The 15,702-nt window shown below is 48.6% G+C and overlaps 1 protein-coding gene across 1 annotated transcript in view; it reads right to left on the bottom strand.

The window, feature by feature from the left end:
• The window catches only part of LOC122800243 (RNA-binding protein EWS-like), a 782,654-nt gene that overhangs the window by 126,550 nt on the left and 640,402 nt on the right, over window positions 1-15,702 (bottom strand). Inside the window, exon 7 of the mRNA XM_044069735.1 lies at window positions 1,425-2,323. Within this exon, the coding sequence (XP_043925670.1) occupies window positions 1,425-2,323 (899 nt within the window). The remainder of the gene's footprint in view (window positions 1-1,424; window positions 2,324-15,702) is intronic.

The following is a 15,702-nucleotide window of genomic DNA, read 5'->3' as shown; positions in this document are numbered from 1 at the left end:
TATCCTTTCCACATGACAACTTTTAAACAATCAACTCTGCAGGACTTCTCTTCCTCAACTCCTTTATAACCCTTTCAAAGTTTATTATAACATACTGACTTATTCTTTAGGCCACAAGCCATTTCCTTTTGCTGTAGGATTTGTTTCTAGTACAATTTTGACAGAAGACTATTCCTACACTGGTAATTGTACTTGCAGCAAACAGAACATGAACCCCCAATTAAGGGTAGAGAAAGACTGTATACACAGTGGTATGTGCGTATATTTTCACAAAGCTGAAGAATGACAACCTTTTCAGGTCAGGAGTACAATGACACTAGCCTTACAGAAGCATCTTAAGATGGCTGGAATGGTTAATCTCTACTGGGACTGTATGGCAAATAAAACATTATGATCTGATTTGACCAGCGAGTATGAGAATGAGCAAAGGGCAGAAAGGGACTGTACTTGTAAGGACAAGACTGAATAAGTTACTGCCTCTGGTAATGGAGAACCATTTGACAGAGTCTGCAATGACAAAGGAAGCACTGCGTGTATTTCCTGCGGTGAAGGTAGGATAACTTATGAAAAGGCAGTTCAAGCCCACTAAATATGCACATGTCCAACCACCTATTTAAGTCAGTTTTTGCCATAAACTTTGCCTTGTATACAACAGCATAAGGCAATCCAATCTCTATCCACAGACGAGAGAAAAAGCTTTTCACCACATCAACTCCCTTAAGGAAATACGACATAAAACTGACATCACATGTACTTCCAAGAGAAAGCTCTTCAGCTACTCCATAAAAGACTATCTTTGATAACCAACAAGAAACACCTAACAAATTTTAGGAGTAAGAAATCCTTTTGGGGGGTTTACATTAACTAGAAAAACAGTGTTGACATGAATCGATAATTGTTAATGGCTGCTCAAATACTCATACTCTTCACAGAGCAATACCAGCCATAACTGCTAAGTAAAAGCAGATTTCAGCTAAAATTACAAACAGCAGAGGCCAGCAAACTAGACAAACTTGGCAAAGATCCCAACACCTCAAAACCTGACTATTTACAGTTGTGACTGCCCACCACTCCCACAAACTACCAAGCAACCTGAACTACAAACTCTAAAATGAATGACTTACATGTGTAGCTGGACTCCAGCCGAAGACTTCAGTGGACAAATGACTGAATTTCCACCTTTACTAGTTTTTGTTTTACACTAGTCATGATTACATTAGCTTTTACTTGGAGAAGCACTTCAAATACAGTATTTTTATTTCAACCATTAGTCCTTTATCTAATCAACATTACTCTTACTATCTTATAAACATTTCCAGTACAGTAAAACGCTGGAGTCAGTCAATATAAACATGGACAACTTTCACATATTCTTGAATCTAAAATGCATATTACATAAAAAAAAAAAAAAAAAGAGTACTTACTGAATTTACTGGGCTGGTTAAATTCATTCTGCTGTCCAAAGCTGCTGCCACTACCAGGCTGCCCAAAGCCACCACCACTTCTATTAGGCGGGCCATAACTACTACCACCACCACTAGGGGGACCATAGCCACCACCTCCACTGGGTGGTCCGTATCCTCCACCACTACTAGGTGGCCCAAATCCACCAGTACTTGGCGGACCATAGGTGCCGCCAGTAGTGGGAGGTCCAAAGGTGCCACTGGCACTAGGGGGCCCATATGTGCTGCTAGCATTTGGCGGACCATAAGTACCACTGGCACTGGGGGGCCCATACGAGCCACCAGCACTGGGGGGGCCATAGGTGCTGCTAGCGCTTGGTGGACCATAAGTACCACTGGCACTAGGGGGCCCATATGTGCCACCAGCACTAGGGGGACCATATGTGCCACCAGCACTAGGGGGACCATAGGTGGCACTACTTGGCTGTCCATAGCCTCCACTACTTGGCTGGCCATAACCACTTCCACTGCTGCTTGGTTGTCCATAGCTACTGCCACTACTCTGTGGTCCATACCCACTACCACTACTTGGCTGTCCATAGCCACTGGTACTTGGCTGTCCATAGCCACTGGTAGTGCTGCTTTGTTGCCCATAGCTGCTGCCAGTACTCTGCTGCCCATATCCACCACTACTACTTGGCTGCCCATAGCTGCTGCTGCTACTTGGCTGCCCATACTGACTAGGTGGTGGTTGACTATAGGATGGTGTCTGAGGAGGGTAGGTAGTAGGTGGTGGTTGGCTATAATTTGGTTGCTGTCCGTAACTACTCTGCTGTCCATAACCGGCTGTTTGGCCATAGCTCCCCTGTTGCGTGTAGGTACTTTGATCATAACTAGGCTGAGCGGTGCTGGTACCATAACTGTAGGAAAAAAAGGACAACATAAGAAACTGACAGGAATTCAAAGGAACATTCAGATATTGAACATAAAAACTACAAAATACAATGTTGATTTAAAAAACGTAATACACTTGCCATAAATGTGTTCTAGAACAATCCTCTAAAACAAATGATGGACATTACCATCTAAAAATGACCATTACACACTGCAAGTACTGTTAATAGTACAGGTTTATTCAGGTTAAGTGTAACACAAGAGTTATGCACTTAGCATAATACATCTGCGCTGTCTATCCATCCTTAACCACTGGGTTATAGATCCAACCTCAGATCAGACACAGACACTTCCAGGACTTTGGATCTGTAGTTTACCCACTGTGACTACGAGGTATTCCCACCTATACCAGGAGGAGTAAGGCACTGAATGTGCAACATATGCCAGCATACCTAGCTGGAGCTTTGTAAAGAAAGAAAAGTTCTGTAAAATCTAACCATAGATGTCCTTCTCTTCCATGTTGCAGTATTCTGTATAAATGGGTTTTCTCCTCTTGCTACTTGACAGTCTGGACATTATACAAAAGATTGCAGTCACTGTATGGTGCATTGGACATCTGATGTGGCCAGCAGAGCGTGGGTCATAAAAGTGACGTTTGCATGCACCAGACCTCAGAACTGAGCACCCCCAGTCAGAACCAGTCCCAGAAAAGGTAATGCAAGTCCTGTGCCATCCAAAATGGGAGTGGACAGACAATACGAGGGGTAGGTGCGAAGGAAGAAATACTAACATGGAAGAGACTGACACCTATGGTTATGGTAATATTTTACACATCTTTTCTATGTCGTCCTATTCACATTTTGCAGTATTCTGTACATATGGGTAAGTGCCAAAGCTCACGGAGAGGAAGGGCGAGGTGGCCTAGCAGAATTCTTAGGGAAGAATAGCCCTGGAACTGGAAATCTGGTCTATCTTGTAATGTTTTGTGAAAGTGTGCACAGAAGACCAAGTAGCAGCTTCAATTTTAGTGGAAGTGTCCAAGCCTTTGAAGAAGGCTGCAGAAGAGGTCATTGCCCTAGTCGAATATGCTTTAACACTGCCTTGCAAGGGTTTCCCATGGCGTTTGTAGCAAAATGTAATAGCTTTAGAAATCCATGCTGAAATGGTTTGCTGTTTTTCCTAGGGCCCTGAGATAGAAAGAGATGAACAGCTGATCAGCCTTCCTGATGGGCCGGGTTTTGGGCAGACAGAATCTGAGCGGTCTGTGCACATTCAGGGAATGTAATGCTCTGTCTTCCTGTGGGTTGGGAAAGAAAGTGGGTAGGTGGATGGCTTACTTTACAGAAAGGTTATTGACCACCTTGGCCATGAAGGATGAGATGGTTCTAAGGGTTACCCTAATCTCTGTGGCACAAGTGAAATAGCTATAAGGGCCTGCAACTCAAACTCTTCTAGCTGAGGGCAAAGGCCACTAGTAGTAGTCTTCCATGTGCAGTGTTATAGGGACATTTTGGATGCTGTCTCGAACGGGGAGAAATGTCAGCATCTCTAAAACATAGTTCAGGTCAAATGGAAGAGGAATGGGCTTCCTTGGTGGCCTGAGATGAAGTATCCTCTTAAGAAACAGTTTTGCAGGAAATCTGGAAGCTAAGGGGGGTCCAAAGGGAGGCAAAGCAGAAATGGCGGGCAAATGGGTCTTAATAGAGGAGAATGCTATCTGCAAAAGTTCACACAGGTAAGACAGTAGTAGAGGAGTCTCACTTTGCAATAAGTCCAACTGCCTTTTAAGACACCATATGGAAAATCTTTTCCACTTCGATATGCAAGACTTCCTGGTATTGGGTTTTCTGGTGGTCTGCACAACAGTGAGCACATCCTCATTGTAAAGGTGTCTGAAAGGGATCAGAATTCTATCACCCACAGTGTGAGGTGAAGGGACTGTGGGTGAATTTGGGTTCCCTTGTCCTGTGTGAAAAGGTCCAGTCTGAGGGGTAACTTGTGATTGTACTTGGATAATTGTAGGAGGAGAGGGAACCAATGTCTTTACCAATGAGAGTCACCAGCAAGATTTTTAGTCTGTCCTGCTGGACCTTCAGCAGGACCTTCTGAACAAGAATGAAGGGGGTGAATGCATAAAAAAAATCCCCTTCCATGAAATTGAAAAGGCACCTGTTGCCATCGCCAGTGGTTCTGGCAGTCTAATGCAGCAGGAGGGAAGTTGCCTGATGACTGGTGGACCAGGTCCAGGAAGACATCAGTGTAGCAATCATTCATGGGCCATTCATGGACCTGCTGAGGGAATCTGCCTGCAAATTCTGTTGGGAGGGTATGTATACCACCTTTTAGAGTAACTCCCTGACTGATGCCATTTCCCACACCAGGACAGCTAGTCTGCAAAGTAAGAAAGGTTTGGTTCCCTCTTGCTTGAGAAACCACAGCACTGTGTTATCTGTAAAAAGCTTCAGGGGTCCTTGTTGAAGTCTGGATGGAAAGGCCCGCAGGGCTAGCACTATTGCCTTCATTTCTCACATTGATGGGCTCTTTCCTGTGTGGTATTGGCCACACTCCCTGCACTTTTAAGTGCCCAAGAGTTACTCCCCAACAGAGGTCTGAAGCGTGTATCTACTTAATCTGTTTTGGTTGAGAGGGTTGGAGTGGAAGACCTGGGTTGAGCTTCACCTTATTCAGCCACCAATGTATCTCCTGCTTGAGACGGGGCAGGAGGGACACCCTGTACTCTATGGGGTGGGAGTGCAGCATCCAGACCAGAGGTACTACTGCAGTTTCCTCATGTGAAGTCTTGCTAAAGGCAGCATAGGTATAGTGGAAGCCATGTAGCCCAGGAGCCTGAGGTACTGCCTTTGTCATTTCTTTGGTGTGAAGAAGCAAAACCAAACTGTGTCAAGCTTTCTACCTTTTGAGGAAGAAGGTCGGCTTTCAGGACGTCTGTTCAAATCCTGCACAACAGGAAGAACACTCTTGCATAGGTTCCAGTTAAGATTTTGGGTAATTGATCTGACACCCCAGAGACTGTAGGAGTGCAATGGTTTTGTGCAACTGTAGCAGAAGGGAATGTCTGCAGTCTGCCTGAATGAGGTTGTCGACATACAGGAATTTAGAAGTTATGTACTCACCATAACGTTCCATCTGAGTAGGTGTATTCATTTGTCTGCAACCTGTGGGTTATGGATCCGATATCGGATCCGAACCGGCATGGTTTTCCAGCTATGGATCCAAGCTCTCAGCTCCTCCCCTCACCCATAATGCCCTGCTCTACCCTCATGACCTCAGATCGAGTTTGCCAAAGCAACAATACCCTAAAAAGGGTAACAAAGAATATGCAGGAAACTGAAAGGCCAGGGGGATAGGAGGGCGGGATGGTTGCAGACAAATGAATACACCTACTCAGATGGAACGTTATGGTGAGTACATAACTTCTAAATCTGAAGTAGGATATTCATTTGTCTGCAACCTGTGGGACAGAGTCCCCAGCTACCTGAATCTTGGGCGGCCATCATGGAAGGATATTCCGGAGCACCGCAGAGCCAAAGGATGCTCTACCCCTAGATGCAAGATCCAACTTATAGTGGGAAATAAACGTATGAGATGAAGCCCACGTGGCTGCTGCACAAATATCATCTAGAGGAATCCTAGCCTTGAAGGCTGCCGAGGTAGATACTGACCGGGTTGAATGGGCATGAACACCCTCCGGTGCGGGCCTTCCTGAAGCTTGATAAGCCAATAAAATGCACTGTGAAATCCAGCGGGACAGAGAAACTTTAGAGATTGGCTTGCCCAAATTGAATTTTGCAAAGGAAATAAACAGCTGGTCGGATTGCCTATGACCAGCTGTCCTGTTCAGATAAAATCTAAGTTGCCTGTGAACATCTAGTGAATGTAGCTTATATTCACCTTTGTTTTCATATTTAGGAAGAAAACAGGGAGGTTAATGGATTGATTGATGTTTGCTTCAGAAGCGATTTTAGGAAGAAAGGACGGGTTGGTCCTGAGGGAAACACGGTCCGGATGAAATACCAAGTAAGGAGGTTTAGCTGATAAAGCTTGAAGTTCAGAAACTCTCTTGGCTGATGTAAAGGCTACCAAAAAGGCTGTCTTGTAGGACAAGAATTTGAGATCCACCGTAGCCGCTGGCTCGAAAGGAGGAGCGGTCAAGGCCTGTAGGACCAAAGAAAGGTCCCAAGGAGGAACTGCTTGTTTTATAGGGGCCTGAGAAGAAAAGTACCTTTAAGAAATATTTTACACAATTTGGCTGACATAAGAGGATTAGAGTCATGGCCAATGTGATAGTGAGAAATTGCCGCCAGTTGAACTTTGACTGTGGAACTGCTGGCACCATCGTTAAAGAGAGTGGTTAGAAAGTCAAGCACTAAAGGGAGAGGAACCGTGAAGGGATTCAGGCCTTGCCGCTCCGCCCACAAAGAGAAAGCGTTTCCATTTGCTTCGTAAACCTTTCTAGTGGATGGTTTATGAGCCGCCACCAAAATAGCCTTTACAGGTGAAGAAATACCGAGTCCTTATCAAGAGTGGAACTGGAGCAGCCAAGCGGTCAGCTTCAGGTTGTCCAGGTTCGGAGGAGGAATGCAGGATGGATGAGATATCAGATCCGGGATGGGATCTAGAATCCAAGGAGGATTCACCGAGTGAGACCTTAGGAAGGGGAACCAGATCTGTCGAGGCCAGAATGGAGCAATGAGAATCATTCTGCAACCCACCCGAGAGGCTTTCTGAAGAACTTGCAGCATCAGAGGCAAGGGTGGATAGGCATACAGAAGACCGGGTGGCCAAGCATGCACCAGAGCGTCTCTTGGGGTACCTCCGGGAGGAGGTATTAGAGCAAAAAAACTGTCGCACTTGGTGTTTGAGGGAGAAGCAAAAAGATTGCATGAAGGGGTTCCCCACCGTGCGAATATGCGTTCCGCTACTTGACAATTGAGAGACCACTCGTAAGGGGTCAGAATGGTGCGACTGAGCTTGTCCGCTAGGATGTTGGACCGACCCGGAATGTGCGTTGCTATTAGAAAGCGATTGGTGGAGATTGCCCATTCCCAAACTCTCATGGCCTCTCGACAAAGAGGGTAAGACCTTGTTCCACCTTGCTTGTTGATGTACCAGACAACAGACATGTTGTCCGATTGAATCGCAATTGTTCCCAAGGGAAGAAAGTCCTGAAGTGCTAGCAACGCTAAGAGCACTGCTCTCATCTCTAGAACATTGATATGCAGTAAGGTCTCTGAATCGTACCACGTGCCTTGGACGGTCCGGCCCGCAGTGCCCCACCCGAGGCGGGAGGCGTCCGTGGTCACCGTGGCGAGAGGGGGAGAAGCACAAAATGGGCGGCCTTTGTGAAGATCCGGGGAGTGGAGCCACCACAAGAGGGACCGCTTGCAAGCCTTGCTGATCGCTATGAGATGATGCATGGGGAGAGCAAGGTATGACCACTGTACTAAGAGCGTCCACTGTAGAATGCGCATATTGAGCCTGGCAAGAGGAAGAAGTGCTATAGCCGATGCCATGGACCCTAGAGCCCTCAGGACCAACTCCGCTGGAACAGAACTTGAATGGAGAATGGCCCGCACCTGGAGCTGCAGATTTAGAACTCTGTCCGCAGTGAGGAAGGCTCGTAAACTCCTTGTGTCTAGCCTGGCCCCTATAAAATCTAAGAGCTGTGTGGGCCAGGTTGGACTTTTGTATTTATTGTGATGCCCAGAAAGGGAGCAAGATGGAGAAAGGAGTCTCAGCCAATAGAAGTAGTTGCCTTGATGGGGCGGTAAGAAGCCAGTCGTCCAGGTAGGGAAAGACCTGCACCCCTGAAGCCTCAGGTGGGCCGCTACCACTGCTAATACTTTGGTGAACACCCTGGGGCTGTGGTGAGACCAAAGGGAAGGACCGGAACTGGTAGTGACTGGCTCCCAGCCGGAAGCGGAGAAACCTCCTGGAGCGCCTGTCCATCAGGATGTGGTAGTACGCGTCCTTGAGATCTATCGAGCACATCCAGTGATTTTCTCCCAGAAGGGGGAGAATAGATTGCAGAGTGACCATTCGAAATTTTTCTTTGGGGACTGCCAGATTCAAGAGAGAGAGGTCTAGGATTGGTCTTAGTTTCCCCGTCTTTTTTGGCACTAAAAAGAATCTGGAGTAGAACCCTGATCCGATCTGGTCTGGGGGAACGGGCTGGATGGCTCTTTTCTTTAGCAGATGGCCAATTTCTGCCAAAGCGGCCTCCCGTTGACCGGGTGGGACGTCTGGGAGGGACTTCAACTTTGGAAGGTGAAGGAAAGGAATGCGATATCCCCTGGATATGATTTGGAGAACCCAGCGGTCCGATGTTATGGACTCCCATGCCGCTAGGTGCCCGAACGACCCCGACTGCCTCCAGAGTAGAGCAGTCGGGCAACCCTCAGGGTTGCTGCGGGCCGTTCAGAGAAAGGTTCCCTGGACCCGAAGTTTCTGGGAGCCCCTCTGCCTCTAGGGCGGCGTCCTCCCTGTCCTCCTCTGCCACGGAAGGACTGGTTGTCCGGAGCAGGCTGGGACTGCTGCGACTTCCGGAACCACATCTTCTTCTGATCCTTTTGGTTCCTAGAATAGGGCCTCTGGGGTGCAGAGAAGCGGATTCCGACGGCAGACAGCGTCTTCCGTCCTTTCGCTCTGGGTCAACGTCTCGAACGGTCTTGCCAAACAGAGCAGAACCATCAAAGGGGCGTTAAGCGGCGCTTTGAAGGGCTCAGAAAAATCGCAGACGGAGCCAGGCCTGACGTCTAGTGACCAGTCCTGTCCCCGCAGCTCTAGCGGCGCCCTCCGTTGTATGGGAGAGTAGCCGCATAGAAGTATTTGTAACTGACCTAAGAGTGGCCATACGGGTGGAGTGCAGAACTCTGTCCTCCTCCGAAATGGACTCAGGGGGGGATGCAGCGTATTCCTTAAGATCTCGCTGCATCCGAATAACATGTGCCAAATAGTTCAGCGCCCTTACCGAGAAGGTCGCCGAACTGAACATCCGCTTCCCCAAGCGGTCCATCATCTGAGACTCCTTGCTCGGTGGGTGGACTGAGGGACTCTCCTGAGCCAGTTCCCTCTGTGGCCGCCGCAGTCAACATGGCATCTACCGGAGGCCCCTTACTCCAATGGGTCCGGTCGGATGGCGGACTAAGGATCCTATCCGGTCTTTTGGGAATTGGCTCCACGGTGTCCGGTTCCTTCCACGCCCTGGTGGTAATAAGGTCCACCAGGGGGTCGGCAGGGGGGGACACCCAAGAGGTAGACGGGCCCGTTTCAAATGCCTCCAAGAACACGGACTCGTCCGAGGAAGACTTGGGGGCAGACCACCCCCCCCTTATACGGAGCATTTCCATGATGTCTCCAAAGGAGACATCCTCGGGGGTGACCGTGGGGAGCCTTCCCTTCCTCCAAGTCCCTGTCTTCTGTGAGAGACTCGGGAGTCAATGTGCCTCCTTTTGCACGTATGCTTGCGAGGGACCTCCTCTGGGGGGCTGTCAGAGGAGTCCTCGCAAGCAGCAATTTGCTCCATAGGAGCCACTTGGGGCACAGAAACGGGCTGTCCCAGGGGCCGGATGGTGGAAGCCTGGCCCAGTGCAGAGGGAGCGCGGGACGGAGCCGGAACAAGTGCCGGGGGTCCGGAGACCCTCAACAGAGCCCTCTCCACTACATCAAAAGCCGAAGGGGAGCCGACCTCGACCAAAGGATCCGACAATCGGCTCCCCTCGGATCCGAGGAGTGGACCGGAGCCGGCGCCGAAGCACTCGGATCCGAAGGGACAGTACGCTCCGACACAGACGGCGCCGAAGGAGCACTGATCCCCCCGGATCCGAAGCTCGGATCCAGGCTCCGAGAGGTCGGGTCCGACGCACTCGAGGGCAGGGTCGGATCCGAAGTACCAAGTACTATCGGCGCCGACCCACCCCCGGCTCCGGAGCTGCTCGGCTCCAGCTGCTCCGAACCCGGATAGCGGGTCGGAGAAGGAGCAATAGGCTTAAAAAAGGGTGTTGAGCTCCCCCCCCGAGGGGGGGGAGGCAAGAGCACTCCCATCTGCATCTGGGCCTGGATGAACCTTCTCATCATCCGGTCCAGATCAGCATCAGAAAGGCTATGTGTAGATCTCGACGAGGCTACCGAGGTAGGCCTGGAGTGCCTCCTCGATAGCCTCGACGGAGATCGGGTCTCCTCCTCCTCAGGACCCGGTGAAAAGCACACAGGGGACCGGAGCCGAGAAGGAGGAGACCGAACCGACAGAGCCGGGGGAGAAGCCCGCTTGGCTGGCGGGGCCGAAACAGAGGTCTCGGCCCGCCGCTTGTGGTGCTTCTCCCTCCGGTCCTTTTTAGCAGCATCCCTCTCCTCTCCAGAAGCGGGAGGTTGAGTCCCAGGAGCAGGAGGGGGTGCCACAGGGGGAACAACTGTAGCCACAGTAGTCCCCGAAGGAGCGGAGGCGGAGCCGAGTCTGGCGGTAAAAGACCCGCCAAGACAAGCTTGGACCTCCGCTTCCTCAGTGCCCTGGGGTTGAACCCTGCACATATGGAACAGCCAGATGTGAGGTGTTCAACCCCGAGACACTTAACACACCGAGTGTGGCCATCAGCCGGTGAGAGCTTATGGCCACACTCGGAGCATTTTGAAAAGATAGATTTAGGCTGATCAGCCATAATCTACAAGCTACTAAAGTAACTTAAAAGAAAAGACACACAGGCCTACACACACACTCTACGCAACAGCGAGGGGAGGGAAAAAAAATTACTTAATTTAACTCAAACTAAAACTATTAATGAGGGAAACCTAAACTTTCACACAAAAATACACAAAAAATTTAAAACTTTCTGTTTTAACAGGTAAATAAACTACCACTTAGCTGAGAGCAAAGAACCCAAATCCAGTCACCAGCGCGGCAAACGAGATCTGAGGTCATGAGGGTAGAGCAGGGCATTATGGGTGACGGGAGGAGCTGAGAGCTTGGATCCATAGCTGGAAAACCATGCCGGTTCGGATCCGATATCGGATCCATAACCCACAGGTTGCAGACAAATGAATATCCTACTTCAGATATTTGGATCCCTTGTGTCCTGCAGAAGGGAATCACTGGTGCCATACATTTGGTTAAGACACTGGGTGCAGCAGAAGGCTCAAAGGGCAAGGCACCAGTGATCACCTTCTGCAGGACACAAGGGATCCAAATATTCCCACATGTGGATGACCTGTGCATTCAGGCAGAAGGCGATCACTGGTGCCAGATATTTGGTGAAGACTCTGGGTGCAGCAAAAAGTCCAAAAGGCAAGGCAGAAAACTGAAAGTTAGAAAAGCCCACGGAGAACTTTGGGTACTTCCTGAAGCTGGGCTTTATGGGGATGTGGAGATGGGCATTCTTGACTTCCAAGTTGGCCATGAACCCTTGAGACAGGAGTGGGAAGAGTTGGCAATTAAGCATCCTGAAAGTGGGTACACAAAGGAAGAGGTTCAGATATGAGAGGTCTAAGAACTGGCCATCAAGGTCAGTCTTGCCTTGGAACTAGAAAATCCAGGAGTAAAAGCCTTTTCCCATAGCAAACTGTGGGAACAAAGAGATGGTACCTTGAGCCACAAGGCTGTCTAGCACTGGTTTTAAGAGGGGAAGGTCTTTTGTGGGCTGGGGAATTCCCAGTCTATTTGGTGGAATGATCCAGGTCATGAAGTACTTGTCTGAAGTGGGTAATGTCCGCACTTGGAGAGAGGGAGGGAGAGAGACGCAAAGAGAGGGATGGAGAAAGGGAGTGGTGGTTTCAAGGTTCACAGATAGTTACCTGTCCAGTCTTGAAATGGTGTCCTCTGGCTAGTAGATGGTGTGGCCCTAGCAAAAAAGGATTGCTTCCTGGTGGTTTTCCTAGGCCTAGAAGAGGGAGCATGCAGTGAGTGCTTTCTGATGAAATGAGTTTTTGAAGGAAAATTTCTCTGAAACTTTGAAATTCGGGATATCAATAGATGCTTTAAATCTTGCATCTCTCCTTTTGTTGCAAGGACTTGAAGTCTGCAACCTTTGCTCCAAATAGGGCCGAATTGTCCAAAGGAGCATCTACCAAGCTTAGCTCTAAAATCATCTGGTAGGGGCTGAAGGCGTAACCAGGAATACCTAGAGTGCCTGGTAACCGAAGTCAAGAAACAAGGAAGCATAATTGAGCTTTGGCTGCAGAGTCTGGGAAGTTAAGACAGTTATTGGGAAATATTCTCCAAAAGGGATAAAGCATATTTCGCAGTGTCTCTGGTAATTGATTGCTCTGAAAGCCAGAATTGCAGATGTGTACATTATCTTCCCCAAATGCTCCATGGTTTTGCTGTCATCAGCAGGGAGGAGGGAAGAAGGCAGTAGTTTTGAAGCAGTCAGTGGAGATAGAAAACGTTGGCTGGGTCTGCAGCTGGGCATTTTACTAGAAAAGTCCCAGACACAGTAAAATTATAAAACCTATCAGGTCTGCGGTGAACTGGGGGTTGGGTGTCTGGGTTCAAGGAAGCTGCTGAAAATAATCCAGAAAAGCTGGACGAATGGGAGAATAGCAGTCAAGATGAGGTCATACCACCTTTTTTGTATCTCAGTCATCTCAGATGATTCCCACAATGTTCCCTCATTTTTGCTAGTTTTCCCAAAGGATAGATCTGCTAGGGAACCTGCATCACCAGTTTCTTCTCTGGGGATCCATATCAAAGGGGGGGAGGGAGTTGAGAGGTGTAGGACAGAGAATCCTCAGAAGAAACAGTGTACTCTTCCTCTTTCACCTGAAGGGGTTCTGAGGCATGAAGCCTAGGGCTCAGAATTTGAGGAGGGATTGTGGAAGTCCCAGTATCAGTAAGCCGCATGGCCACAACGGCATTAAATAGGCTTTGAGAGAAAGTCTGCCAATCCGGCAGACGTTCTACAACAGGGGATACACATGCTTCCCCTTTGAGGGAAGGCCTAGCTGGCATCTGAATGGATGAAGGCCTAGGGTCGGACAACTGCAATGGGATGGAGTGATCAGACTGGCCTGCTGAGAGCCCTGGTTCCCACCTCAGTGGAGAGAGACACCCATAAATCCTCTGTGGATGTGCCTTCCACGCAGGATTAGGCGGCTTCCAAAGATGCACCCGCTATACCCGTGGCAGCAGAGTCCGAAAGTTCAACCAGGCCGGCCACAGACTGAGCACTGGACAGCGGAAGCACAACAGTAGCAGGCCATGCAGTCTTGGTCTTCCTTGATGGTTCAGAAGGCAAATTGGAAGAATTGTGTAAAATCTTACCATAACCATAGATGTCCTTTCTCTTCCATGTTGCAATATTTTAGGTGTGGGATTTCCTGCCCTCAGGCAACTAGTACATCGGCTTCTATACAAAAGCTTCAGCTTGGCTGCGGTAGTGTGCGTGGGACATCACACATAGGGCCATAAACCAGGGGCTTTAAAGGTGACGTTTGCGCACACAATCCTCAGAACCTGAAGGCCAGTAGACAGAGAAAGGCCGCGCAGGAGGTAAGCCAGTTGTTTACAGGTGTGTGACTTGGAGACCTACTGAAATAATGATAGTACGGGAAAGGTATAAGACCTGGGGGGGACTGGTGGGCGGGAAGGAATACTGCAACATGGAAGAGAACATCTAAGTTTATGTAAGATTTTACGCAACTATTCTATGTTCTTCTATTCCTACGTTGCAGTATTCTAGGTGTGGGAGCATATCACAGCTTAAGAGGATGATGGGTTGGTGGTAGATGCAGAGTGTTCTACAAGACACTGCATGATTGCCCTGACGAATCCTGTCCTAGCTCTGGAAACAGTCCAATTAATGCTTCAAGGTGTGGATGTTGGCCGCTTCCAAAATGGATGCTATGTCTAGGCCTTTAGTGAAGGCCCCTGGGGTGGCCAACAGCTCTAGTGGAATGGGCCACTATTCCCCTTGGGTGTTCCTTACCATGGTGAGAGTAGCAGACGCACACAGCTTTCCTCATCCAGCATGCAAATGTTTGCTTGGAGAGTGCCTTGCTGAGGGCTCTGGACTGGAAGGAGACAAAAAGCTAGTTAAGTCTTTCTGATGTACTTGATCTTGTCCAGGTAAAATACAAGTTATCTAGGCACATCCAGGGAGTGCAGCATCCTCTCCCCCTCATTAGTGGGTGAAGGAAAAAAGGTGGGCAGATGAATGGCTTGGTTAAGCAAGAGATCACTAACCACTTTGGGCATAAGAGGCGTTGGTTCTCAATGACACCCTGTCTTTGTGGAAGACTGTAGTAGGAACAGGCCATTAAAGCCTGCAATTCTGACACTCTTCTGGCTGAAGTGATAGCCACCCAGCAGGAAGGTCTTCCATGTACACATCAGCAATGAGAAAGGCCTGGTATGTTCAAAGGGATACTGGGTTAATTTCTCTAAGATGTAGTTACAGTTCCAAAGCAGAGGGATAGGTTTCCTAGGTGGTTTCATGTGCAAGACCATTTTAAGGAAGAAGTTAACGTAGAGCCTGGCCAGCAAGGGGGGTTCCAGGGGCAGGCATGCTGAAATGGCTGAGAGGTGTACTTTTACAAAACAATAAGAAAGGCTACTTCTCATCAACTAACACAAGTAGTTTAGAAAGTACAGTTGTGTACACTTGCCATAAATATAGATGTTAGGAGTGAAATCATTGTTGAAGTCATCACACTTGGGTTATCTGCCTGCAGGTAGCCCTCAGTCGGCCCGAATACCAGAGTCTTGGGAATTCAGCATCGGATGCTGTCGCCTCTTCCATGATGTCAGGTTGTCAGGGGTATAAAACATGCAAGGTGACATTACATCAGTTTTTTTCTTGCCCCAGATGTCAGGATTCCCCAAAATAGGAAGCAATTACTTGGGTGTGGAACCACCTCCAGTAAATAGTAAATACCATAGCCATAAGACATGGTTAAAAAACAGGATAGGTAGAAAGCATAGAAAAGTCAGGGGACTGTAGGGAGGGTAACCAGGACTGCAGTGAATACAAGCTACCATCTACATTTGTGGCACATGTACACAACTGTACTATGTTCTTTGTGTTTCACTGTTGCAGTCATCACACTCAGGTTGATTCCCAAAGTTGAGTAAGGGTGGAGGCAGTCAAGAAGTATTAGGGCTGGCTAGCAGGCCTTGTAAGATTGCTGTGGCAAATCCAGCTCTGGATTTAGAAAAAACAGCTATGTGGTAATGCTTGGTGAAGGTGTGTACAGAACTTCAGGTTGCAGCTTCCAGGATGTCCCTGGTAGAAACTCCCCTGAGAAATGCTGTAGTGGTTGGGGTAAGCCCTAGTGGAATGAGTTCTGATCCTGTGGAGTAGGTTTTCCATGGTGTTTGTAGCAGAAATTGATGCAGTGTGCTATCCATTTGGAGATGGTTTGTTTTGATATGGCCTTGCCCTCTGCCCAAGTAGCA

Source organism: Protopterus annectens, chromosome 4.part0, assembly GCF_019279795.1.
Source record: "Protopterus annectens isolate FY-2018-M chromosome 4.part0, PAN1.0, whole genome shotgun sequence".
NCBI lineage: Eukaryota > Metazoa > Chordata > Ceratodontiformes > Protopteridae > Protopterus > Protopterus annectens.
The sequence above is the reverse complement of the archived record's forward strand: the minus strand, read 5'-3'. Positions and strand labels throughout refer to the sequence as shown.